This window comes from Myodes glareolus, chromosome 2 (genome assembly GCF_982192425.1).
Source record: "Myodes glareolus chromosome 2, mMyoGla1.1, whole genome shotgun sequence".
Taxonomy (NCBI): domain Eukaryota; kingdom Metazoa; phylum Chordata; class Mammalia; order Rodentia; family Cricetidae; genus Myodes; species Myodes glareolus.
The window spans coordinates 50,763,680-50,791,248 of record NC_142027.1 but is presented as its reverse complement, the minus strand read 5'-3'; the positions used below and the strand labels follow the sequence as shown (position 1 = coordinate 50,791,248).

Here is a 27,569-nt window from a genome sequence, read left to right as displayed (position 1 = left end):
TATATGTGCATCACAAGCATGCATGGCACCCTCATGAGAAAAGGAAACCCAGTTGGAACTGCAATTGCAGGCTTATGAGCAGCATTGATGCTAGGGACCAGACCCGGGTCCTCTGCACAGATAGCAAGTGCTCCTAACCACCAAACCGATGCCCCAGCCCTGTAGTTTCTATTTTTGATATGCTTTTCTTTTTAATCTTCATGGGATAATTGAAATTTTCTTTAAACTTCTTGATTCCTTTCAAACATGTTTGGCTATTGTATATTCTGTCATTCATTTTCTTGATGACTGTTTCCAGACTTGTACCTAGTAAAGTTTAGAGTTGTCAGTATATTTCTCCCCTACCAAGTAGTGTAAAAATTTTGAAGTATTTAGAATATTTTAACATCCATCATTTGTGAGTCAGTGCAGTGCGTCATGTTGTTCAGAAGTCCTTCATAGTTCGTTTCTGCACATATATAACTGTTGATGCTGTATGGAGAAGGAGGAGGAACTATTGCCCCCCCCCAAAGTCTGATCATCTGGGCATACTGCATTCAGTTACCAAATTTGGGACAACTTTCCATAAAGACAGTCTATTCAAGAGGCATTTAAAAATTCTTTCTCTCCCGACAGATGCAGGAGAATAACACTGGCAGTGCTAGGGCCCGGTGTCGTCAGTTTCCCCTACCTGCTCAGGGTTCCTCCTAAGGACCTCCAAAGGCTTTCACTGTGGGTTTGAGAGGGAAAAGACAAAACCAGCAACAGAAGAGATTCACAGTGAGTGCAAAGGGAGGGGATGGTGATGGAAGCCAGTAGGACCGCGTGGTGTCGTGGAGACATTGGTCTGCACCGTCAGCTTCGCGTGTGTTAATGGTTATGTCACTCTCACGGTGTGTCTTAAAAACTGCCCTGTGCTTGCTGGAGGTGTTGTGTAGGCACAGCTTTCTTGTGGCTGCGATGGGCCAGAGAAATCCTGTGATTTATGCATGGGAGCTGTTTCTTCTCAGCAGCTGCCATAGCCCGGCCATTGGTACATTGTTTAAGACAAACAAACAAAAAAGGTCAAAAATCAAAACCTGTATGCGTCAGTGTATATTTATGTCTATATTGTATGCATTAATTCTTAATAAAGACTTGTATATAAAAATGTTACAATTAGGAAAACATATCTAATATTGGACAATGAATGAAGATAGGAAGTATTGCTTCTTCTAGCTCTGAAAATAAATCCTCAGCTGAGATTCAAGACTGTTGTGTCTTTTATACAAAGCTTTCTGCCCTTATAGGAAAAGCATTTATGATTATAAAATCAAAATTGTAATCAACGGTGCATCTTTTTAATGTCAAATATTAAGCGAACCTTTAATTCTTTATCAAAAAAATAAACAAGTACATTCATTTCATGAGGATGCCAATTTATTTTAACCTGCTTCTGTTTGTGTGTACACATGCAGGTGGAGGCCTGGGGCTGACATCAGGAGTCCTCCATCCTACCTTATTCACTGAGGCAGGGTCTCAGCCAGACCTAGAGCTCACTAGTACAGCTGGTTTCTTCTGTAGCTTTCTTTCTATAGCTTGCTCTGGGGATACCTTTTCTCTGCCTTCGGAGGCTGGAATTCAAGGTGGGCTGTCATACCCACCTGGCATTTACATGGGTTCTGGGAATCGAAACTTCTGTCCGCCCGCTCAACACCAGTGCTTTAACCTTTGAGCCATCTCCCCAGTCCCTTCGTCTTTAATAAATGGTAAAATTTATCAGTGAATTTTTTGTACTTATTTCATGTCCATAGGTTTTATGACCATTTCTCTGACGGAAAGAGGCTGTGAATAGAGACTGTCCGCAGCTGTCCTCCGTGTTACCCAGGGCTTGCTGCGTTCTCTTCGGTCCCAGCGGGTTGGGAAAGGGTGATGGAGAGTACACTCAGGATTAAGTTAGTTATGCTCCAGGCTCTCCTGGCAACTGATGGGGCCTCTCAGACCATGCTTATTCTTCCCTCTTGAGGATCTGGGCTTTCCCCAGGGGAAGACTGAGTCGGGTCTTCCAGGTTTAATGCCTCTGCACTCTTTAAAAACAGTGGCTGGTCTGACCTTGGAGAATGAGTTGCTTTATATTGAGAGAATTCGTGACAGTTGCCTTTATGAATATATTTGTTACTTATTTTAATTCTTTCTTTAGCCAGTATTATATTTAGCTTCCTGTATGAGCCTTCTGTGGGGCAAAAGCACTTACAGACCCATTTTTCCTTTATCTGATTTTGTTTAGTCTCCAATTTTAAAAATTGCTTTTGGTGCTGACTTGCTTTATTCTTTTAAAAAAATCACTAAGTTTTGCATTAGATTAAGTTTTACTATGTATTTTGGCATGGGATTAGAACAGAATTTCCAGCTATTTTTGCAGTGGATCTATGCATGCCTCTATCATTTGGTTCTATGTATTTGTACAAAACAACCTCCTTTAATTCTAATTTCTTTTTTTTTTATTGTGGGTACAGTGTTTTGTCTACATGTATGCCTGCAGGCCAGAAGAGGGCACCAGACCTCATTATAGATGGTTGTGAACCACCATGTGAGTGCTGGGAATTGAACTCAGAACCTCCAGATGAGCAGTCAGTGCTCTTAACCACTGAGCCATCTCTCCAGCCCTAATTCTAATTTCTATATGCGAGTGAAGAACCTGTGGCACTTGTCTTTCTGTATGTGGCTTATTTTATATAACAATGATCTCTATTTCCGTTTCCTTGAAAGTGATGTTACATAGTTTTCCCTTATGGTTGATGATGTAAATATTCTTAAGCTTTCCTTTTTACATACTAATTCAGATATTGCTCTGTGAAGGCTCTTACTGCCTTTCTCTGAATTTGATTTAAAAATACAGCTTGTGTACATTTAAGCTCTTTACAACCCCTAAACAGCTCAAACAAGACTTTTTCTGAAGAGGAAGAGCAGCAGGCTCTGGTTTCTAGAACTAGAAAATTCCTTACTGAAGCTGCTTCTTTTCTCAGGTGTTCACTGCTCTCAGCTTTGCTACAGCATGGCTTCCAAGTGCTGCTGGTTTACGGTAGTTACATATGTAAAAGAGTTGTAGTCAATAAATGAGGAATAGAATTCTGGTGTAAAATTTTCTAGATTAAAGTCTTATTGGCCTATATTTGGGTTTTTTTTATATAAAGTGGCAGGATGGATTTTCATCTTTTAATCATTTAAATAACTATCAACAAGGTTTTTGCTTTTGAAAAGTAGCTTTTATACTAGTCACTGTTAAAATAATTAGTTTTCCCCTAACATTTATTCCTAATAGCTATAATTTTGTGATGTAACTAATGTAAATGTTTATTGATAGATGAGAAACTAGATGGAGTTGAGACAACTAAAAATGAAGTTAAGATTGAGTTTAGAAAAATTAGAAAGTGTTTTCTAGCCTTTCTTTTTAAAGTAATAATTTAAGTCTTTGAGAATTTCGTACAGTATATCTTAATCATATTCATAAATCTTCCCCTTCTCCCCCTCCCAGGTTCCTTCTTCCTCTCCTCTCCCACTTCTTGTCTTTCTTTTCTCCACTTTAGTTTTTAAGGCAGGGTCTTTCTCTGAATATAGAATTCACTGTTTGTCTAGGCTGGCCGGCCAATGAGCTCCAAGCCTCTGCCAGTCTTCCTTGTTTGGCTCCACCTCCATCCTACCCACAGCTCTAGGGTTATGGATCTTCGCTGATGTTCCTGGCTTTTACAGGGGTTTTGGAGATCTGAATTCAGGTCTTCATGTTACATGACAAGCATTTGGTGTACAAAGTATCTTTCTAACCCCCTAATTGTTATGATTGTTTGTCACTTTAAGAGACAAGTCACGCCCACTCCTGGCGGCTGCCCCTCCTCTCGCCATCTTGACTTCCTTTTGGCCCCTCATGCTCCCCTTCTCCCCACTTCTTCTCTCTTCCCTCTCTCTCTCTCTGTCCTCTCTTTTCTCTTCCCTTTCTCTCTCTCTCCTCTCTTTCCACCCTTCTCCCCTCTTTCCTTCCCATTCCATAATTCAACTAATAAATATCCAATTCTGTTCCGTACTATGTGTCTGTGCCTCCTACACGCTGCCTGCTCCTACATGCTGCCTGCTCACTGGGGCTGGCGGCGGCTGTCGGACAGCTGCCAGACCCGACCCCACCCCCCCTGCTTGGAACCAGGCACCGGGACCCTGCCTGCTGCAAGCTGCTTGGGACCCACAGGCAATTTCATAACACTAATAACAGTCATTTTTATGCTTATTGACATTTTGCAAACATTTGTATTAGGTTTTATAATTTATGATTTCTATGAAGTCTTGTTAGAATATACACAAGATATTCTGTGTCTAATATTCTTATGACTTTAATAATATTTAAATATAAGAACTTAGTTCTTAAATCATAATTGTGTTTATGAATTCTTTTTTTACCTAATGTAACTGCTTGTTTGATTATATCTTTGTGTATATGGAGGGTGTGAAATTACCAGGCGCGAGTGAGGAGGAGACACGGATCACCAACAATTCCGCTTAGGAGTTTATTAGGGGGCGTGCATACAGGCCTAGGAAAAGGTGTGCAGAGAGAGAGAGAACGCATGTGCGTGAAAGATGGCACGTCCAGCTTTTAAAAGCTGCCTAGTACATGTGCACAGGGGGTTGGTGTGACTATGTCATGCTGATGACACAGATGAGGGGTGACTCACGCATGCGTGCACATGGGTCACGTGGGGTCCTTTATGCCTGAGGGCCTGTCCTCACGTGCCTTCCTTTAGAACCCGAAAGTGCAGCCTTATCTGTGGCTGAAAAATTACATTGTGGGGTACGTGTGTGCACACTAATGGAGGTCAGAGGACGTCTAGTGTCTTTCTTCATGCCTGAACCACCGTTTTTTGAGTCAGGGTTTCTCATTGGTCTGGGTCTACAGGTTAGGCTGGCTGGCTGGCCACATAGCCCACAGGCATCTGTTTGTCTCCGCCTCCTCAGACCTGGGATTACAAGCATGTACCCCATTCACAGGCCCAGCTTTTAAAAGATGTGAATGTGGTGATTCAACTCAGGACCTTGTACTTGCAGTCCCTTTACCTACTGAGCTATCTCTCCGCTCTGTTGGGTTGTCTTAAACAATGATTGTCTTTAGAAGACAGGCTCTGTGGCTGAAGTGTATTGACAGTGGTTTCTGGCCCACCTGGGCCCACAGCCGTTCAGTCCCAAAGAAACACACAAGAGGCCTACAATAATTATAAACTGGTTGGCCTAGTAGCTCAGACTTCTTATTAACTCTTAACATCCTACATCAACCCATAATTCTCTGTTAGCTATGTGGCTTGGTACCTTTTATCAGCGAGGCATTCTCATCTTGCTTCCTTTGTGTCTGAGTTTGACTGCAGACTGAGCCTTTCCTCTTCCAGAATTCTCCTGTTCTGTTTGCTCCGCCTATACTTCCTACCTGGCTACTGGCCAGACAGCATTTTATTAAACCAGTACAACTGGCAAACATTTACAGGGTACAAGGCCATTGTCCCACAGCAGAAGTTTGTCACATAACTAATAAATCATTTACTGATAAAGTCTGGGTCAGGGCTGAGGGGATGAATCAGTGTGTGTTTGCTCTGCAAGCATGAGGGACCTGGGTTTGGGTTCCCAGTACCCATGTAAATGCCTGACATGGCCGTTGTGCACCTGTATGTAACTCACCACTGGGGTGCTAAACAGGTGGATCCTGGGGAATTGGGGTTCCTTGCTGGCCTCATACAGTCACATGCACACAACCTTGGCCTGGTCCAACTGACAAGAATTCTCAAGAGTCTTTGCTGTAGTGATGTAATGTATTTATAAAATTTTGATATGTCCAGTAACATTTAAATTTTAAAAAATGTGTGCTTGTCTGTGTGTAGATATTATGACACATGTGGAGGTCAAAGGTCAACTGCAGAATAAGTTCTGCTCTTCCCCTTTTACAAGGGAGATTAGACTTAGGTTGGCAAACTTGGCAGAAAGCCCCTTTACCCACTGAGCCATCTCCCTAGCCCTCCTGTGCATCTTAAAAACTCATAACTTTTCACACTGAGTACTAATTATTTAACCGCATGCTATAAGAAATGTTTTCTGTTGTTTTTTCAAATCTTCTTAGTGTATCTATAGAAGTTAGAAAGAGTATCTGTATTTTTTCTTAAAAAGTTTTACCTTTCTCATTATGAAATCATTCATAGATCACTTATATGCTCACATAGTTTCTCATCTCGATGGAATAAAGTGGAATACCTTCCCACTTTGCAGATAATCCGTTACTTTATGCTGGGTAGTCTATGATATATATTCATTATACTGTTTTGGAATCTTTTTTATTGAACAACACTATTAGAAGGGGAAAATATTGCTTACTATTTTCTCAAGTTGGAGAAAGAAATGTGGTTCAAATTAGTAAGTAACACGTGTTCCAAACGCTGTGGTCCTCCCTGGCATGTTTTCAAGGCAGAGTGACCTGTTTTTATCAGCTTCTATAAAAGTATGTGCACGTGTGCAAGCACACACACACACACACTCATAGACAGTTAATAAAATGAAGCATGATTAATAAAAACTCAGAGATAGATATTAGAGTTCAACCTAAAGACCAGAAAAAAAGCAGCCAGTCGCTGGCTCTTACCTCTACCTCAGTCTAAAATGGTGATCCTGCTTCCAGAAATCTCAAAATGAGACTGAGACTGAGAGCTGTCTCCTCCCGTTTTGTACTGCGATTAAAGGCATGCACTGCCCATGCACTATGGCTACTAGTGTGGCTACTGGAATTAAAGGTGTATACTTCCACTGCCTAGTCTGTAAGGCTGACCAGTGGGGCTATTTTACTCTCTGAACTTCACGAAAACTTCATTAAAATACAAATGAAATGTTAATGCATGTCAAAATGATTGTTACCATTTTGTTATGGGATTTTGGAGAAAGAATCCTGGTCTTTTTTTACACCTTGTCCTGATCCTGATCCCCCCAGAAAGATGTGAGCTGGAGGTAATAGATACACAGCCATTCATTTATGTGCATATTGCTTTCTTTGCAAAGTACTTAGCCTTTTCATGCCAAGAATTGCCTTCTAAATTTAATGCTGTTTTCTTCTTAGAACCTGGAAGAATCCCTAAAGATGAAGCTGAGTCTCGTCAAAGTCGTTAATGGCTGTCGTCTGGGAAAAATACAAAACCTGGGCAAAGCAGGGGACTGCACAGTGGACATTCCAGGCTGTCTTCTCTACACCAGGACTGGCTCTGCCCCACACCTGACACATCACACACTGCATAATATCCATGGGGTCCCAGCCATGGCCCAGCTCACACTGTCAACCTTGTGAGTGCTGAACCTAATCATTCAGGTATCCAGCCCTTAGATGCAGCAGAGAGGAAGGTTTCTTATTTTTCTTCTTTTTTCTCACATGCATAATTTATAGATTTTAAAGATGAAATCAGGAAACTGTTTAATTGAAACTGTTGTATGACAAGTGACTGAGTTACTGTGTTAATAGTGATTTTAAAGGACAAGAAAAGGGAAGGAAATCCAGGTGTTCTGAAGCAGTTGTTTTGTCTTTGTTTCTTTTGTACCACTGGCAAATTGTATACCTTCATTTTAACTAACGAACCCAGCCCTGCTGGTTGCACATCTTGAAGAGCGATGCGTTTTGTTTTTGAGGTTTATTTGGGTGAGGAGAAGGGTCTCTGGTGCTGTACAGAGTAGCTAGCGAGTGGCCATTTCCATTGCTATGCCATACCTTTTTCTGTTTTCCTTACAGAGCAGAACATCATGAGGTCTTGGCAGAGTATAAAAAAGGAGTCGGAAGCTTTATAGGTAATGACTATTTAAATCACGTGTATATGTGATTTGTGATGTATCTGTTTGGAGTTTGTTGGTCCTGCTGACTTAACTGTGACTCATACATTTATTTCTTCTTTTTAAATAATTATCTTTGGGGCATCTAAGAGCAAAGCATTGGGGATTAAAGGTTCAGTGGGAAACACATGATTCTTACTGCTTTGTAGAATCAGGGTTATATACATATATCATGACAGACCACAGGGGCATATAACCTGCTCTGGGTACATATGAAAGGGGTCAGAATAAAGAATTCTTGAAGAAGATTAGGGGGTGTCTGGTTGGATTAGGGGAGAACAGGTGTTAGCCAGGTCAGGGTGGAAGCAATGGTTACGGTGAATGGGTGGGACCAACGCTCTAAAGACTAGAGCACAGACCATAGGATCCATATACTCCAGAGCTCATGCATGAGCCTCATTCGTGTGTTCTGATGGGTTAGTATCTTTTGTTCTGGAAGTAGAACTTTATATGCAGATGTGTGTGCCCATTTATTTAGTTGGAGGAAAACCTTAGTTGTAGCAGCTATGGAACTGGGTCTTCTGTGGACCACTTTCTCCTCAATTCTCCCAACATGTAGGCTTTGTTAAGTAAATGGCTCCTGTATCCTTGGTCATCCATCTTCTCTTTAGAAGGAAGCTTCATGATGCCTTGCTTATTCAGAAGAGGGGGTTCTGAACTCTCAGTCTCCATAAGCTGAGAACAATCGCCAGCTTTTGTTTAGCTCTGTGAAGCTGTGATTCTTTGCCTGTCTAAAACACCTGGTGGTCTAATAAATAGCTGAATGGCCAACAGTGAGGTAGGGCTGGCAGGCAGAGAATAAATAGGAGGAACAATCTGGAAGAAGGAGCAGCAAGAGAATAAGGAGAGAAAAATGTCAGTAGCCGGCCACCCAGCCACCCAGCCACCCAGCCAGCCATGGAGCATGAGTGAAAGTGAGGTGCTCAGAAATAGAGAAAGATAAAAGCCTAGAGGCAAAAGATAGATGGGATAATTTAAGATATAAGAGAAGTGGTTAGAAACAAGCCAAGCAAAGGCTGGGCATTTGTAAGAATAAGACTCTGTGTGATTATTTGGGAGCTGAGTGACAGGCCGCCTAAAAGAGCCAGGAGTAAAGAAAACTAACAGCAAACTTCAAAGTCTACTGCCCATGGCTAGTATGCACTTGCCAAAGGTAATTGTAATGACTGAAATTTAGCAAATAAGGTAGAATACCACTGGGGCTTTTAACTTTTTAAATTTCTTTTCCTCTCCTTTTTTAAGTGAAATCCTATGGGAAATGTGGAGTACCATATGAATTTAAGTATCTGTGGTTTACTAATCATTTTTTGTAAATATTTTATGTGTCTGGATGTTTTGTCTGCGTGTGTGTGTGTGTGTGTGTGTGTGTGTGTGTGTGTGTGCGCGCGCGCGCGCACGTTCACGCCACGTGCATGCTTGCTGCCCTTAGAAGTCAGAAGACCATGTTAGATCCCCTGAAAACTGAGTTACAGGTGGCTGTTGTATGAGGCTGCTTGTGTGTTCCTGGCCCCCAGACTCCCAAAATAACCACACAGAAACTGTATTAACTAATTACTGCTTGGCCAATTACTTAAGCGTATTGCTAGCTAGCTCTTACATCTAGAATTAACCCATCTCCATTTTATATTTTACCACAAGGATCGTGGCCTACCAGGAAGGTTTCAGCATGTCTGTCTCTGGCAGCGGCTCCATAGCTTCCCCCTGACTCTGCCTTCTTTCTTTCAACATTCAGTTTAGTTTTCCCTGCCTAGCTTTACTCTACCCTATCACAGGCCTAAGACAGTTTCTTTATTAACCAGTGGTATTCATAGCATACAGGTGGCTATGCAACCCGGCACACACAGCTTATTTAATAGGCTAGGCTAGCTCCATCCCACAGGTCTGCTGTCCTTGTCAGATGTCTCACGGTCCTGGCATCTCCAATATACTGGGCTCTCCACAAGCTGCACCCTCACCAGTGGCTTGGCCTGTCTTCAAGGACTCCAACTGTCCCATGGTACCAGTCCTGAGCTTCTCTTCCTGACCCTAAAGTCCTGGGGTTTCTACACAGTTGAGTCTTTCCTGGGCTCTCATAGTGCCAAGCCTCTGCTGCTCTCATGACCTCTTCATGCCTTCAGAACCAGTGCCACATGGGAAAATCTTATAAAGTTGAGATGCTAGCATGAGCTGCTGTCTTGACCCTCTCTAGACCACTGCTTCTGTGTGCTGATGCCCCAGTGACTTCACCTCTGATGCAGATCTCTTCTTAGTCACTGCTGGTTTTTCAGTTCCCGCTAACCAGCATAGATTGTCCCAGTAAAGCAAAGGTTTCACTTGAGTGGTTCAGGTGTCTTATTAATCACGCTCACACTTCAGCTCCAGCTGATCAGAGCGGTAGATTCTCAATTCAAAATATCCTAAGAATGTCCCTGGTAGTCTTTGTGGGACTTCACAGACCAGGCCTGCACTGTCTGCATCGTTTCAGCCTTTCCTTCCAGGCTCCCACAGCAGCTCAGTAAGCTCCAAGCACTCAATAGAACCCAAAGTTCCAAACTTCTTTTCACAGGACTGCTCAAAATAACCTGGTCATCACAATAGTTTCCCCTGAACCGGACACCAATTTCTGTGTTAGTGTTTCTGCTCTGATAAAGATAGTGTGACCAAAAGCAACTTGGGGTGGGAAGGGTTTATTTAGAGACTTAACGTATCAAGACAAAAACTGAAGCAGAGGCCCCAGACGAGCACTGCTTGCTTGCTTGATCTGCATGAGTCGCTGAGCCTGCTTCAGTGTAAAACGCAGGACCACCAAGCCAGGAATGCACTGCCACAGTGAGCTGGGTCCTCCAGCATCAGTCAGTGGTCAGGAAAATGCCCCACAGACTTGTCCACATTCTAGTGTCGTGGAAGCCATTTCTCAACTGAATTCCCTCTTCTCATGTATGTCTAGGTTTGTGTCATGTTTGTATCATGTGAACCTTTACATTTAATTCTTTTGGGTTGGAAAGTCTCGAATAATTTCTTCCTTTCACAGGCCTTTTATAAATCTAAGATGAGGTTCCAACTGCTCGCTGAGGTTAGAGTTGCTTCATCTACCAGCACGTGCTAGCATTGCCAGAAAGCTTTTTCCACAGCACTCTGAACAGTTCTTTGTGTGTCTACACAGGCATGCCAGAATCGCTCGTCTACTGCTCCCTGCACGATCCAGTCAGCCCCGGCCCGTCTGGTTATGTAACAAATAAGGTACGTTCTCATGGTCACTGGGACCCTCAAATGCTGCATGACTCCTTCATGCCCTCTGTGGTCAGGGTTTGACAGAGTGTGATGGTTTAGAAGACTGAGGAGGCTGCCTGAAGATGAGTTCAGTTGGGCAACAGATCCTCAGCATTTCTGTGCTGGAAACACAGAGCAGCGGTCCTCAGCCTGTGGGTCTCAGCCCTTCGGGGGCTCAAACAACCCTTCCACAGGGGCCGCATATCAGATATGTGCTTTACAATTCATAACAGTAGCTAAATTATACTTACGAAGTAGCAACTAAAATAATTTTATGGTTGGGGGACACCATTAACATGAGGAACTGTATGAAAGGGTTACAGCATTAGGAAGGTTGAGAATCACTGGCTTAGAGAGTAGAAGGTCAAGTACCTGCCAAATAGGAAATTGCTGAGAGGAGAGTAAATGCGGTCTTTGGATGTGGCGTTGTGCCTGTGATTCTTTCACTCCGAGAAGAACAGGAGAGGTGCCGATGAGTTATGAAGGTGTGTCCTGTAGCGGGGAGCCTCGGTTAGCACTGCTGCTGGGAGATCAGGATTGAAAGGCTGGATCTCTAGTCAGAGGTTGTAGCGAGTGAAGAGTGGTATTGGAAGCTCTGTTAAAAGTTTCACCTGAGCCAGGTGATGTTTGCCCCTCCCCTTAGGACAGCATAGGGCAGGGCTCAGTGCTCACTACTGCATGGAAAGCTCCGTCACTTTCCCTGATGTATTTTCTTTTTCAGGACTGGCTTTTGGTGTGGTGTGGTGTGTGGTTTTTTTTTGTTTTTTCTTTGTTTTGTTTTTTTTTTTCTTTTGAGATAGGGTTTCTCTGAATCTTAGGCTGTGTGTAGACCAGGCTGACCTTGAACTCACAGCTGACCCTAGCGGTTTAGAGGACTAGAGAGAGACGATGTCGGCCCTTTTTTTTGGATGAGAAACAAGAGGCAGGAAGCAGCTGGTGGCTGTTCATCTGCTTCTCCGATCCTTCATGTTTTTACCCCGGTTTCTGACTCCTGGTTTTTATTGATAAGATTAATTAAATTAACGCTTCAGAGATCTGCCTGCCTCTGCCTCCCAAGTACGGAGGTTAAAGTGTGTTGCCACATGAATACTGTTTTCAGTTGCGCTTCTGATTTTTAATTAGAACTTATTAAAAATGGTATGTTTTATTAGTATAGATATAAATTGCTGCAGGAGCTTAGAGGAGGGAACCATGAATTGTGTCCAGGGTATCTAAAGTGAGTACATTAGTGGAGGTAATATTAAATCTCATTCCCTCGAGGATGCATACATATCTTAGCCCGACAAAGAAGTAGGAGGAAGGTAGGTAAGCTAAAATAGACTGTGGGGGGAGGTCGGAAGGCCTCAGAGTCTAGTTCCGTGGGCTTGAGTGAGGGGAGGAGACAGGGAGAACTGCACCAGAGAGGCGTGGTGAAGAAGTCTCTGAGGATAGTTCAGGAGTTGGACTGCTTGACCACTGAAAGATGTTCTCGGGGCCATAGGTCCCTAGAAAATTTGAAGTGTGGTGAATCTCTTACTCACTTGTCCAGGGTCCTGAGCTGTCACGTCTCTGCAGCTCTTAGGAATCGCCATGCCCCACTTTACTGATTCCTTTTTATGTTCATGTTCTCTTGATAATTCCTCATCTCTTGCTCCACGCAGTCTGTGTCTGTGTGGGGTTTTGGAGGTCGAGTGGAAATGACTGTTTCCAAGTTCATGGCAATTCAGGAGGCCCTGCAGCCGGACTGGTTCCAGTGCCTCTCAGATGGGGAGGCATCTTGTGCAGAAGCAACTTCCATGAAAAGGGCCCGGAAGTCTGTGGACCGGTCTCTTCTGTTCCTGGACAGCTGTTTGCGACTACAGGAAGAGTCTGAGGTGAGGCTGCCGTTAGCCGCTCTGGAAATGCTCACCTCCCTTCTGCATCTTTGCACCTTAGCTGTTCTCCGCCTGCTTCCCTGCTCACTTTGTTCACCTGTTCCTGTTTTCCTTTGCGAATCCTGGGAAGTTCCTTCTCCGGGATTCCATTGTAGGTTCTTTTCACTGTGCCCTGCATTGTCCCCAAACTGCCTTCCCTTGGTTTTCATTATTTGGTGAACACTTTTGAAAATGTATATACTGTCAATTTCCTTCTTCTCTCCGTGAGAGTTTTAACTCCTCACATCCTGGACTGTAGCTGACTTGTGGCATTAGAATGTTCAGGTCCGGGCAGCTGGACTCCTGGTCTCGTTTTCTCAAGCCTAGTCACCCTCAATACTTAGCCTTGGCCTACGGCATTCACCTCAGCCCAGGAGTTTACACTTGAGATTTACTGATCGTGCACATTGCTGTCCGTCTCACACTCGTGTTGCACCCGTCTCTTGGGTTGGTGGTAACCTCTGAGTTGTTTTACTGCCTCCGTTCTTGTTTCTATCCGGTCTTCATCTTTGCTTTCCAGGAGATCCCTGTGTAAAGCACGGATGAGAGCCGCCTGCCTACTTTACTAAAGAATCCCATGTTCCTTCACTTCAGCTCTCACAGTCTACTGTTACCCGGCATGCCCCTACTCATCATGGACTGCTGTATCCTCTGACTGGCAGTCTGGTCTCTGAATGACTTTGCAGTTCCTTGAAGCATTCATTTGTTTCATTTTGGGCCACCTGTTTTCCCCCTGGATTTTTCTTTTATTTCCAGGCATAGTCCCTCTCTGGCTTCCACCAGGTCCATTTATTCACTCACCAATTTATGGAACTTCTCTGACACTTCCAGGAAGTTCCGGTCATCCTTGTTACCCCTTTAATACACGAGTGCTGTGCTGTAGCCCAGCCATACCTTACCACACCAGTTTCTTTACATATTTAATTTTATTAAGCTATAGTCTCCATAAACTCTGTATTGGCATGCCGGTTTTGTATCTGTTTCGTATCACAGAACATCTGACATAGCATAAGCCCATAGTGAAGTGTTCTGATGAGCTGATAAAGATGAGGCTGTATCGGTAAATCTCAGCACTTACGAGCACGGTTAACGAAGGACGCAGTGCACAGAGAGCACAGGAGACAGGGAAGCAAAGGGACTGATCAGGCAGACGCCAGCACTCAGCACATGGGGCATGAGGTAGAAGGACTCAGTGTGGTGTGGGAGAATTATCTGTATTCTGTCAATCATGTATTTTAATAAAACGCTGATTGGCCAGGCAGGAAGTATAGGTGGGTCAACCAGACAGGAAGTAGAGGCGGGGTGATGAGAACAGGAATATTCTGGAAAGCAGGAAGCTCCCTCTGCCACTCCTGCCCAGATCACTGAAGAGGCAACGTGTGAGCTGCCATGCTGAGAAAGGTACTGAGCCATGTGGCTAACATAATGATAACATAATGATAATGGATGAATATAAGTTACAAGGACTAATAAGGAGCCTGACCTAATGGGCCAATCAGTTTATAACCTTATGGAGTCCTGTGTGTGATTTTCTTGGGGACTTGCCGGCTGTGGGGTACCGGTTGGGACAGAAACCCCAACAAGCCAGCCTTCATGTTACAGTAGTGTGAGGGGGCAGGCCTATCCACCGCCTGCTCTGTGCATAAAAACATCTTTTCCTGGAATTCCTTACTGGATCATACTCTTTTTTTGTTGTTGTTCTTGTTGGTTGTTTGCTTGCTTATTTTTTGTTTCTTTTTGTTTTTTTGAGATAAGGTTTCTCTGTGTAACCCTGACTGTCCTGGAACTTGTTCTGTAAACCAGGCTGACTTTGAACTCAGAGATCCTCCTGCCTCTGCTTCCTAACTGCTTGGGATTAAAGGTGTGTGCCACTGCCACCTGGCTATGAATCTTCTTTATACCATTCAGTACTGAAGCTCTGCCACGTTGTTTTGGCCATTTTTTTTTTCTCAGTTAATCCCTAGGTTGGGTATAGTAAAATAAATAAAACGTAGGTTGGTTTTGTCCCAGTGGTTGGATTTGTGCCAGGGCTACAGGAAGGGAGTTGTCTTTTAGCTGTGTCTGCTGTGGAAGCAGGAAAAGGAAGCGGTGACATTCTGCCCAGCATCTACTGAATTAGTCAGGCTTTTTTTGATTAGGAGACTTTTTTAATAACTGTTTCTATTTCCTTAGGAGTTATAGGTCTATTTAAATTGTTTATCTGGTCTTGATTTAATTTTGGTATATGGTATCCAGAAAATTGTCCAGTTTCGCAGAGTACAGGGTTTTGAAGTATAACCTAATGATTCTCTGAATTGCCACAATGTCTGTTATGTCCCCATTTTCATTTCTGTTTTTGTTTGTTTGTTTGTTTGTTTTATTTTATTAATTTGGATATTCTCTGCCTTTGGGTAGTTTTCACAAGGGTTTGTCTGTCTTGGTGATTTTTCTCAAGGAACCAACTCTTTGTTTCATTGATTCTTTGTATTGTTCTTTGTTTCTATTTTATTGATTTCTGCCCTCAGTTTGTTTCCTGTTGTCTGCTCCTCCTGGGTAAATCTGTTTCTTTTTGTTCTAGAGCTTTTAGGTGGCTGCTAAGCCAATAGTATGGATTTCTCCAGCTTCTTTATGTGGCACTTAGTGCTATGAGCTTTTTTCTTAACACTGTTTTCATAGTGTCCCATAAGTTTGGTTATGTGCCTTCATTTTTGTTGAATTCTAGGAAGGCTTTGATTTCTTTCTTTGTTTCTTCCTTGACCCAGTGATGATTCAGTTGAACATTTTTCAGTTTCCATGAGTGTAACATGAGGGGCCGGTTTGTTGGGGTTTCTGTCCTGCCCAGTTCCCACAGCTGGTAAGCCCCAAAGAAATTACACAGAGGTCTATATAAGTTATAAACTGATTGGCTCATTAGCTCAGGCTTCTTATTAGCTCTTATAACTTATATTAACCCATTATTCTTATCTGTGTTAGCCACATGGCTCAATACCTTTTTCAGTGGGGCAGGTCACATCCTGCTTCTTTGGTTTCTGGACAGGACTGGGTTAAGAAAGGGCTTCCTCCTTCCCAGAATTCTCCTGTTCTCATTGCCCCGCCTCTACTTCCTGTCTGGTTGTACTGCCTAAACTTCCTGCCTGGCTACTGGCCAATCAGCGTTTATTTAAAACATAATTGTCAGGATACAGAATTGTCCCGCACCACACAAGTTTGTGGGCTTTCTGCAGTTAATGTTGCTGTTAGATTCTAACTTTAAGCCTTGGTGATCCAATAAGATACAGGGGATTATTTTGTATTTGTTGAGATTTACTTTGTAACTGACTCTGGTTAATTTTAGAGATGGTTCCATGAGGTGCTGTATATTCTTTTGTGTTTGGGCGAAGTGATCTATAGATGTCTGTTAAGTCCATTTGAGTCGTAACATCCATTAGATCCCTTATTTCTCTGTTAATTTTCTGTCTGGCAGAATTTTGTTTTCTCCATCTATGATGATTGGAAGTTTTGCTGGCTGTAGTAGTCTGAGATGGCATCTGTGGTCTCTTATTGTCTGCAAAACATCTCTCTAGGACCTTTTGGCTTTCTGTCTCCACTGAGAAGTCCGGTCTAATACTGATAGGTCTGTATTTATATGTTACTTGGCATTTTTCCTTTATAGCTCTTAGTATTCTTTCTTTATTCTGCATATTCTGTGGCAAGGGGACTTTTGTTATTGTTGTTCAGTCTATTTGGTATTCTGTAAGCTTCTTGTATCTTTATAGGCATGTCCTTTAGGTTGGGAAAGTTTTCTCCTATGATTTGTTGAATATATTTTCTGTGTCTTTGAGCTGGAATTTGTCTCCTTATTCTATCCCTATTATTTTTAGGTTTGTTCTTTTCATGGTGTCCCAGATTTATGTTAAGAATTTGTTGAATTTAAGATTTTCTCTTGCCTATGAATCTATTTTCTCTATTGTATCTTCAACCCTGAGTTCCTCTCTTCCACGTCATGTATTCTGTTGGTTATGCTTACATCTCTAGGTCCTGTTCTCTTACTCAGATTTTCCATTTCCAGAATTCCCTGTTTGTGTTTTCTTGATTGCCTCTATTTCAAGTTTCAAGTCTTGAACTGCTTCCTTCATTCACCTTTTTGTTTTTTTTATGTTTTTGGGCTTCTTAAGGGATTTACCGATTTCCAATTTTTTTTTTGTCTTTCCCTCCACTTCTTTAAGGGAATGTTTCCTTTCCTTTTTAAGGGTTTTTATCATCTCATAAAGCTATTTTTAAGGTTGTTTTCTGCTTCATCAGCATTGGAATGTTCAGGTCCTGCTGTTGTTGAACTACTAGGTTCTGATGGTGCCATATTGCTCTTGATGTTATTGAATGTATTCTTACACTGCTGTTTACCCATCTGGGTTTGGGATAATTATAGGTACGGGTGTTGATTCTTGTGATGTCTTTATTAGATTGGTCTTTTGTTCTTTATTGTGTGTTTCCTTTATTGTCTTTTTACTGAATGGCCATGGGTTCTGGTAATTGGCTAATTGTCTGGTTGAGTAGGGTTGTGTCAGCTGAGGTTTGTGAGGGTTTGGATGCCTAGTTATAGCATATATTTCAGTTTTTCTGGCTAGTGTGGGCTTTACTTGTGCCTGTCGGGTTTGTTCTTCCAATTGGTGTGGGTTTTGCCTGTGCCTGTTCTTCTATTTGGTGTGGGTGACGCATGTGCCAGTAGTGTCTGCTGATGTTGCTGGAGAGGGCTGTTTGCAGGGGGGCTGCTGATCTTGGTGGGGGGGTGGTTGTCCACGGGGAGGATGATGGGCTGGGTGGATTTGGGCAGCGGAGTGGGTCTTATAACCTATAGTGTCCAGTGGTGGCGGCCGTGGTAGAGCAGCCTTCCCACAGAACTCTTAGCTGTTACCTGGCTGCTAGGCAAAACCTCTCTTTACAGTGTGTTCATTAGAGCCCTAATGGTTCTTGGAGTGCACATCTGTAGTACCTTCAAAGACCTCTTTCTTCTGTCTGTTGGGCTTCGATGAAAAATTCATGCAAACAGGTATTGGATTCTTGTAATGGTTACAGGCGTTCAATTCTTTCTTCTCTCAGGTCCTTCAGAAAAGTGTGATGATTGGAGTGATTGAAGGTGGAGATGTGATGGAAGAGAGGTTGAGGTCTGCACGAGAGACAGCCAAGCGGCCCGTGGGGGGCTTCCTTCTGGACGGCTTTCAAGGGAATCCAACAGTCACAGAAACCAGGCTGCACTTGCTGTCGTCAGTCACCGCAGAGCTGCCAGAGGACAAACCAAGGCCAGTGCTGGGTTAGGATGCAGGCCGACCTTGTGAGAGGTGGCAGGGGTGCTGGTGACGGTGTGGTGCAGTCTACACAAGGGTGCTTTCCATGTCTTGGTTCTTCCTGTCTTATTCTCGGCCAGCTGAGCAGTGTCCTTCGAGGCTGCTATTCTGGTTTCAGAATGTAGAGGAGAAGAATTGGCATGAGATAAGTTTGATTCTCATAACCAAGAACAAATGTGTCTCTCATTCTGTGTCCTCTCATCCTTGAGACAAATACAGACACTCCTTTTTATTTGTTGTGACGTGGTAAGTCATGTACCGTTCTTGTTTAAATCAAGGCATGTTGAAGTCTGCAGTGCTTAGTGGCATGAGGATATGCTCTGTTAGGAAGGACCTTCGAGAAGTTTCTGCTTTTGTGACAGCAGTGAGTGGTGGTGTTTTGTTTTTTGAATTGATGAAGCTCGTAGGGTTGGTTCTTTTGTTTCCATGTAGCTCAGAATACTGCAGTGGTAACAGAGATGAGAGGCTACTCTGGATTTCAGAGCAGCTGATGCCATACTAGTACCTAAATTTTCTTAATGTATTTATGTTTACTTCTGTGGAATCTTGTGTAGTCCAGGCTGGCCTCAAACTGGCTATGAATCTTCTGACCTCTGCCTCCCGGGTGCTGGGATTACAGGCGTGTGCCATTGGTCCGGTGCTGGGGTGGAGCTTTGGGAATGCTGGCCAAGCACTTGACCAGCTGAGCTATAGCCTGCATTTTCTTGCTTTATTGAATATACAGAAGCCAAAACCAAAAATCGTAGGTGACCCTAAAAGTCATGACATTGGATGAAATAAAGCAGGCCCAGAAAGAGGGCACCTGTGTGTGACCGCACTCTTGTCGGGTCTGAAAATGTCCCTCTTCTTGAAGTTGAGCTAGAATGGTGCTTATCAGACGTTGGGGCGAGCAGGAGCAAGGAGGTGGGTAAGATGCTGCTCAAAGGATGTGTACTTCCAGCTAAATCAGAGGGGTAAATGCCGTGGGTTTGTTGTGTAGTCTGATGATAATATTTATTGAAAACGGAGCAGAATGGAAATTAAGTATTGTCACCAGGAAAACAATAATTGTATGAGATTTGTTATTTGGCTAGATTGACCCATTTCATGATGTCTACAAATTCCAAAATACATTGTTTGTGAAAAATACATACAATTTTATATGTCAATTTAAAAAAGTTTTTTGTTTAGTCTTGTATCCTTAATGTGAATATTCTTGCCTTTTAACCAGTGATATATTGGGAAATTTGGCTCTGAGATGCTATTTAATTTTCAAGGGCTATTAGACAGGACATCTGTAATCTTGTTTTGAGAGCCAAATATAATTGCATGCTTGCATCTTAGAGACAGCTTAGTGACTCATACCTGTGTACTTGGGTGTGGAGATTCCCTAGAACAGGTTCTCACAGCCATTGTGTGCATATACAGACACACACACACACACATGCACATACACACATTCAGGCACACACACATGCACCAGTTTTTAATATCACCCCCTTCCCTGCTACAGATGAATAGCTCAGCATGAGCTTTTCTAGTCATTTTCTGGACTTTTTTGTGCTAAGTGTTCACAGATGTCTCTTTCTGAATTTGAAAGCTGGGATTGTTTTTCTGTAAGTGTGTAAAATGCCAGCTTCAGTTGGAGTGGAGTTCTAAAGCCTCACAGGACTGGAAGGAGGCTGTAGTCAGGAAAGCTGGCATGCATAGAAGGATTCTGCTTGCTTAGTATTACATAAACGCATTGTTAAAAACTCTTCTAAGAAATCAGAAAGTCTGAAAGCTTTTCTGCCCTGATTCATGGAAAGGGCTGTGGGCAGAAAAACAAACTTTAACAAGAGGAGTAGTTGCAGCCGGCCAGTCCTGATCTCACGCTTCTCCGGGCCTTGTCTTCATGTCCAAATCCTCTTGAAAATTATTCATGCTCCCAAACTGCCTTAGCCCTTCCCTTGGAAGATACCATTTCATTTCCTAGTGCGAACTTTTCATTAGCAAAGAAAATACGAAGAAAGTCTTAGATCCTGGAGTGAGTGCTGAAGTTCTGAGAACAAGAGGAGCTGTTAAATGAATCTGTAAAATACACTCAAAAATGGAGAAATAAAGCAAATTATATTCTTTTAAAAGTATCTATGCAGTATTTAGATGGGGTGTAAAGTTCAGTCTGTGGCCAGAGAGGTGGATCAGAAAGACAGGAATGGAAAGAGTTAGAAATGATACTGTTTGCTTTTCCACTGCCTCCTTGGGCCTCATGATGGTTCTGTGGGGCTCTTTATAATTAAGAGCCACGAGAACAGGGTGTAAAGGAACTGCCTAAAGCAACACAGCCATTAAATAGCCAGTGGAACTGAGTGTCAGCACATGTCCCTGCCACCCTGAGCTTGAGTTTGGTTGCTGTTTTTCATACACCCCGTTGATGTGTTAGCTTTCTCTGATTTCTTCGTAGCCATTGACTTACGTCGCTGTTCCGACTGTCTTTCCAGGCTCATCTGCGGAGTCAGCCGGCCCGACGAAGTGCTCGAGTGTATTGAAAGAGGAGTGGACCTGTTTGAGAGTTTTTTCCCTTATCAAGTGACTGAGCGGGGTTGTGCCCTGACGTTCACTTTTGATTGCCAGCTGAATCCTGAAGAGACATGTGGGTCTTTGACGTTCACCTCACTCTTAGCTTTCAGTTTCCCCCATTTCCCGTGACTTCTTGGCCCAAGTCACAAATATGTACACGTAGCACCAGCCTTTCATAAAGGTCCATCTTGATTTTTTTTTTTTCCTTGTGTTCCCTGGGATATTGGCACCTAGGGCAAGGCACTTAATACTATACATGTAGGTCATCAATATAGATGTGACTTTTATGGTGAGCAAAAATAAGGCCTCCTTTGTTCACAGCTCGGAAAAAAAAAAATTCAAGGTAAATCGTAATGAAAATCTCAGGGAAGGAGACCTTTGAGCAGTTTAGCAAAAGCTCATTTGTTTTTTTATCCACAAAAGATTTCTTGTCTCCCCCTTGCAAGCCCCATGCAATTAACTCCCAGGGATCTCACTGTCATTGGCTCCTCGTGTCACCTTTGCTTTTCTGAGATCTGAAGGCTGCTTTCTTCTGCTCGTGTTACTTTGAAGTGCTGCCATTTTCTTTTATTGTTATTTCAAAGTCAAGACAAGCAATTTCAGATCCTGACGCATATGGTAGGGAGCGGACCTGGTCACAGACCATGGGCTGCTCCCTTGAAGCCTGTCTTCAGGGATGAGTGGCCTGCACAGTCCCCTCCGGCTTGTCGGGAAGGCTTCCTTTAATCCTATTTGTGTCTGCATTTACTATAAAATCTGTGGGATTTTACCTAGCGAAGAGTTTAAAGAAAGTTGCCAGCTCTTCCCCTAAGTGACAAGGATTTTCCAAAATACAAGGGCTTTATTGTGTTCCCATCTCAGCACACAGTTCGTGTGAACAATCCCATAGCGTTTTTGTGCTCAGTGCTTGTGTCGGTTTACTAAAATTATTCTAGAACCATCTGGCTGTCTGGACCCGCACGGATTGCTTTCATTACTTTCCTGCATACCTCTTCTCTACTTCCTGTGTTGGAGTAGAGTTCTATTGAGTAGTTGGTCTTTCTCTTGAAGTTGAAGGACATGTTCCTCCATGAAGCAAGGAGCTCAAGAGTACTGTGGGTTCCTTGGAAGGCCAGAGGCCCCAAACAGAAGACATAAACAAAAGCCGTGTTCTACGTTAATCTGCTGTTCAAATCCATAGTGTTAATATGTGCTGTCTCAAATCCATAGTGATAAGTCATAGGGATGACCCCCACACACACCGTTTTTCTTTTTAAAATCATTCCTTTATGACAAGATTATGTATCACATACTTGGATCCCTGATTCGCTTGGACTTTTCGGATGTCTTCAGCTGTCCTGATGGTGCAGATGACAGACTTTGGCCATCCAGGAATGCGCTGCTGTTGTTTTTTCTTAGGTGATTTCCTTAGGATAATTCTAAGAATGGAGTTATAGGGTCAAAGGTTGTGAAATTATAACTAGATTAAAGTTTTTCTAGTGTGCACTCCTTATCTGATCATTCAAGACTTTTTATTGGGTTCCCTTCAGTATTGCAGCAGAATGGAATCCAAGAAGAAACAAAATGCTTGGATCAAATAAAGAAAATCGAAGCAGCCGGGTGCAACCAAGAAATGACATCATTTGAAATTAGTCTGAAAGAGAAAAAGTAAGAAAGTTTTTGAAGTTTAGGTTTTGATTTCTGACTTTTTAATTTCGGTCTGTCTTAAGTTTATGTAACTGTTCCCTTTTCAGTTTATGACTTCGTAAAATATTTATAGTTGGACATTACTTAGGCCTTCTCAAATATGGTTCCAGAAAACCTTTTTTCCTCTGCAGATGACTTCGGGTACTTTGTCTTGTCAGAACACTAAGCTAGCTAACTATTGCTTTAGAAAAGCTGTCTAAAGAGGCTGAATCCATTGCTTGATTTTTTTTTTTCCTATTCTGATTACTTTAAGTAACAGCAGAGCAAAATAAGGATTGCAGAGTCAGACACAGTGTAGCTTGTCCATTGGAAAGACCTCAAGTCCCCTTGACTATATACAGGTTCTAAATCAGCTATCAATGAAGAATGAACTGAGGGGGGGTCATGGTGGGTTCACCTCTAATCTAGCATGTTGGAAGAGGCAGATGGAACTCTTAAGTTTGAGACCAGCCTTGATCTAGTGAGCAAATTCTGGGCCAGCTGGAGCCAGGAAATCTTGTCTTAAAAACAAAAGGAATGAATTGAGTTGTCTTGTAACTTTACATTTGACCAAAAGTGGTAGTCACCAGCCTCAGAACGTGATTTCTCTTTGAACATAGCACTGGTATGTTTGTTTTATATAAGAAGATGTTTTAGGACCTCTGACTTTTCATGGTTATCTAATAATGGTATGGACCCGAGAGATTATGAAAGATTGTAAAATTCGTACTTCCTGTTTATATCCTATTGTTTCTTGATTTGTGGGTTGAAGTGATAACATCTATATCTTTTAATATTTTCTTTAAAGTAGCCAAGACTATTGTCTTCTTTCAAACAAATGTGACAGTAATATATATGCTTATTCTCGGTGCTAGGTTAAAGTTTGGGGGACAAATACCTACTACTGCATTTGATTATATTATCTTGGAAAAGTCATGTACCGTCATAGGCAATGAAAGGTAACACAAGTGTAATGTCAGGGTTAGATCCTTCTTACTCTATTAGCTCCTTTAATAACCTCACAGTTCCAGGAGGTAGACTATTAGTATCTTTGGTTAATGAATGAGAAACACGTGCATAGCTGGATAGTAAACAGCATGCCCAGTTGAGTTGAGCCCAGACCAAGCCCTTAGGCAAGGTATTCCACCAGGCCCTCCTTCTAAATACGCAGCAGTAGTCAACATCTGTAAAAGGATAGTCAGTGGTCATTGCCAAGAGAAGATGCAGAGATTGGTAAACTGGTGGATGTGTGGTGGCTGCTGACACTAGTGCTCTTGGTTGGAAGAGGAGCATCCTTTGCCAGAAAACCATATGCCTGTGCACTGGCTCTGGTAATGCTTGTGATGGGTGAGTGACCATTGTGACTGTCTCAGGCCGCAGACTTGTAAGGTTGTGTCTGTCAGAGCACGCCTTGCGCTCTGTTACAGTGTAACTGTTACATTAGCCTTCTCTCCAGTGGAGTAAGTAGCCTGGGTTGTAGATTTCTTTTTTTGTTTGTTTTTTTGAGACATGCTTTCTCTGTGTATCCCTGGCTGCCCGGACCTTAGTTGTCAGTTTCTTACTCTCTTCACTTCTGGATTCTGTCTTTCTCAGGTACCAGGAAGACTTCAGCCCACTCGTGCGCGGGTGCTCCTGTTACTGCTGTAAGAATCACACTCGCGCATACATCCACCATCTGCTGGTGACCAACGAGCTCCTGGCCGGCGTCCTGCTCATGATGCACAACTTTGAACACTACTTCAGATTTTTCTGCTCCATCCGGGAAGCACTAAAAAGTGACACTCTGGCACAGTTGAAAGAACTCATCCACAGACAAATGTCTTGAGAATGGGAAAATAGAGTAAAGAATCCAAGACCTGAGCTTTCAGCGTTGATGGCGGGAATGGAGAGCACCTGCCTCGGACTGCCCATGGAGGTGCAGAGGAGGACCTGCTAGCGACCTCAGTGGACCAGAATGATACGAACCATGACTTTAAAACTTTCTAGGCTTATTCCACAAGTAGATAGAGATTCGTTTAGTTGAAGCAAAGCCTTAGATGTGAGAGAGTTCTGAAAGGATGATGAGGGTCTAGGAACTGCCGAGATACGTGAGAGATGACGACTGAGTAGCTTGTCATGGAGGAACAGCTGGGGCCTGGAGAAGAAACCTGACTGATTCCAACAGGGGTCTTTTGTTTGTTTCTCCTTGTGCTCTCAGGAACTTTTGGGCAAATGCAGACACGGTTTTAGGGAGAATCTCTAGAATCTTGTTTTCAGGGTTCAATTTAACTTCAGCATGTTTTGATTTAGTAAAGCAGAATGTCTCCTCCAGGGTCAAATTTTCCTTGTTAAAAAACATGGCAAGACATTCTGGTTGTAAATCATCAGAGTCAAATAATCCAGGCAGACTTTGTCTTGAACATGATCTGTGTTTGGAATTCTTCATAACTTTGAGGACCAGCATTGGTTTCACAAACATTGAAAGTAGCCTTCGTTCTGCGTGTAGTTTAGGTGTTTCTGAGGAAATGGAAGGAAGGATATCATGAATGGAATTTTCCAAATCCAGTCGTCTCCATCTCTGGGGAAGCTGTAATTTGAATTCTTACTGTGAGCCTTGACCATGCCCCCTCCAGAATTCAGCAGAGTACACAGAGCCTCTCTTCTTCTTCTTGGTTGACTGTTTCACATTGACTTCCTAGTCTTCTCTCCCAGAATGATTTCTCTTACAGATGGAACCAGCTTTGCTTAGTCCTTCTCCTGCTCAGCATTGATGCTCATTTTCCAAGTACTTGCTCTGTTTCCCAGTTGAAATCTTTCCTTAGGCTGATGGTGTGGTGTCAGAGCCCCTGCACCAAGGCGTGCTGGGCTGGAGGCGACACTGGTGGCTGGCATTTTTTTTTAATGCATCGGGAAGTTTGTTCTGTGGTTTGCAGAATTGGTGGTTGGCATCTGAAGAACCTAAGTCTGGTTGTGCTTCTTGGGTTCTCTTGATTCTATAGTTTTGTTGGTGTCATGACAGGGTTTTTTGTTTGTTTGTTTGTTGTTGTGTGTGCGCGCTTTCTATATTTATCAATTTTTCTATGGAATACACAAAACATGTATATACATGTAATTTTTATAAAAATGACAATTTAAAATCTTTTTGAAGGTACAAGAGATGAATTTCTTATATTTTATTGGCTTTGATTTATAATGGGCATTGCTGAACATTGTATATAACAATTATGTAGTTAATTGCATTTTTATGTGTTAGAAACTCAACTTTGTTTTTCTATTTAGTGGTATGATGACTTCTCATGAATGCAAAGGGTACTTACTTATGGAGACAGTTTGTGTTCTCAGTGATCTCCATTGATGTATTTTGTACTTGTTTATATGTTTGTTTTCTTGGTCAATACCAAACCCATTATTGAAGGATTACTAGTAAATATCTAAGAATCCATATAAATTTATGAGTTTTATTTATGCCCCAAACGCTGAAAATTCTGTTAAACATTGTTCAGGTCCCTGGGTCTTTTTCTTATTAGCACATTTGAAAAAATTCTTTTATGTTTTAAATGTGTTAAGGGCAATAGCCAATAAACATTTTTAATTAAAAAAACAAAACAAAAAGCCTCCACTGTGTGTTGATTTTTTTTGTTAGTGGGAGTAAATTTACTAAAGTATTAAATTTCCATGGTACAGGGACTGTCCTAAATTTTTCTCGTGGGAAAAAACTTGCTCCAGATTTTATCACTTAGTATCTAAAGAAATTTCCATGTTGGATTTGAAGGAACATTACTCAATATACTCAATATACTCTACCGGCCTCTCTACGTTACATGATCAGTGGCTCTCGGGCCATGTTAGTGCACACAGTAACAAGATGTTCAGCACACTCTCTGGAGCAGTTGTCAACACCTGCCTGTGTGTGTGTTTACAGATATGTCCTAACTCTCGTGTGGCAGAGGACAGCTTTCAGGCGTTCTCTCCTTCCAGGGCAAGTGCCTTTACTCCCTGAGTCACCCTTTGGAGCACTGCAGAGCTCAGTGACCCTAGAAGAATGCCTGTGAGGGGCTGTTCCCCATGTTATGAACCGAGGTCAGTAGAAGTGGTTTGGGCTTGCCTGAGAGCCTTCCAGAAACTGTCGCTTCTCAACTGCCGGGTTAAAGTCTCGCTTCCCCAAGGAAAGCACAACTGTTCACCTCTGTAGCAAATTCTTAGTTCTGAGTACTGGCACCTGCCTGTGTGTCCAGCACTTCAGAGACAGGGGAGGAAGACTGAGTTCAAGACCAGCCTGAGCCACATAGCAAGCCCCTGTCTCAATATCTTTCTCCTCCATTTCCCCATTTTATTTTGACTGGTTTCGGAGTTGAGGATACTGAGCGAGTCAACAACTGAAGTGATGGAACTATTGCAGTGGGAGAGGTGGCCTGGCAGATGTGTCCACGGTACCATGCTATGTCTACGGGTGGCCTGGCAGATGTGTCCACGGTACCATGCTATGTCTACGAGTGGCCTGGCAGATGTGTCCACGGTACCATGCTATGTCTACGGGTAGCCTGGCAGATGTGTCCACGGTACCATGCTATGTCTATGGGTGGCCTGGCAGATGTGTCCACGGTACCATGCTATGTCTACGGGTAGCCTGGCAGATGTGTCCACGGTACCATGCGATGCCTGCGGGTGGCCTGGCAGATGTGTCCACGGTACCATGCGATGCCTACAGGTGGCCTGGCAGATGTGTCCTGATGCCTACGGGTGTTCAGCACGACTTGTCAGTCAACAGCTGCTGGTCCCGCAGCCCTGCCACAGCTTGAGACTAGTCACCCTGATGTGTGATGGTTGGAAGGGTCTGAAGCTGTGAATCGCTCAGATTAATGCAATGGTGTGCTGGCTGGACTTCCGTCAACGAACGAATGAGTTATCTGAAAGAAGGGAACCTTAATAGAGAAAATGCATCCATAAGATCGGGCTGTAAGGCATTGTCTTAATTACTTACTGATTGGAGAGAGCTCGGCCTATTGTCAGCCCATTGTGGTGAAAGACCCCCAGAGGGTGTCTTCAACACTTGGAGACCCTCGCCCAAGAACCAAGTCCGAGCCACTGGATGCAAGAGCAA

General features: G+C 42.9%; 1 protein-coding gene and 1 non-coding gene across 4 annotated transcripts in view; both read left to right on the top strand.

Annotated features, from left to right (window-relative positions):
• Positions 1–26,083, top strand: part of Qtrt2 (queuine tRNA-ribosyltransferase accessory subunit 2) — a 28,703-nt gene extending 2,620 nt beyond the window's left edge. Inside the window, exons 2-10 of one of the 3 annotated variants that reach the window (XM_048422601.3) lie at positions 616–759; positions 7,088–7,308; positions 7,748–7,803; positions 10,988–11,064; positions 12,735–12,947; positions 18,042–18,241; positions 20,746–20,897; positions 22,354–22,471; positions 24,083–26,083. In XM_048422601.3, coding sequence (XP_048278558.1) covers positions 7,109–7,308; positions 7,748–7,803; positions 10,988–11,064; positions 12,735–12,947; positions 18,042–18,241; positions 20,746–20,897; positions 22,354–22,471; positions 24,083–24,314 — 1,248 coding nt within the window. In that variant the 5' untranslated portion in view covers positions 616–759; positions 7,088–7,108 and the 3' untranslated portion in view covers positions 24,315–26,083. Of the gene's footprint in view, positions 1–615; positions 760–7,087; positions 7,334–7,747; positions 7,804–10,987; positions 11,065–12,734; positions 12,948–18,041; positions 18,242–20,745; positions 20,898–22,353; positions 22,472–24,082 lie in introns of those variants that run through there. The other 2 variants (XM_048422602.3, XM_048422605.3) reach the window with 2 other exon arrangements.
• LOC125393017 (small nucleolar RNA SNORA84) lies at positions 889–1,020 on the top strand. The gene has a single exon (XR_007229681.1). It is a non-coding gene; the product is annotated as a small nucleolar RNA SNORA84 (small nucleolar RNA).
• Positions 26,084–27,569: the final 1,486 nt, after the last annotated feature.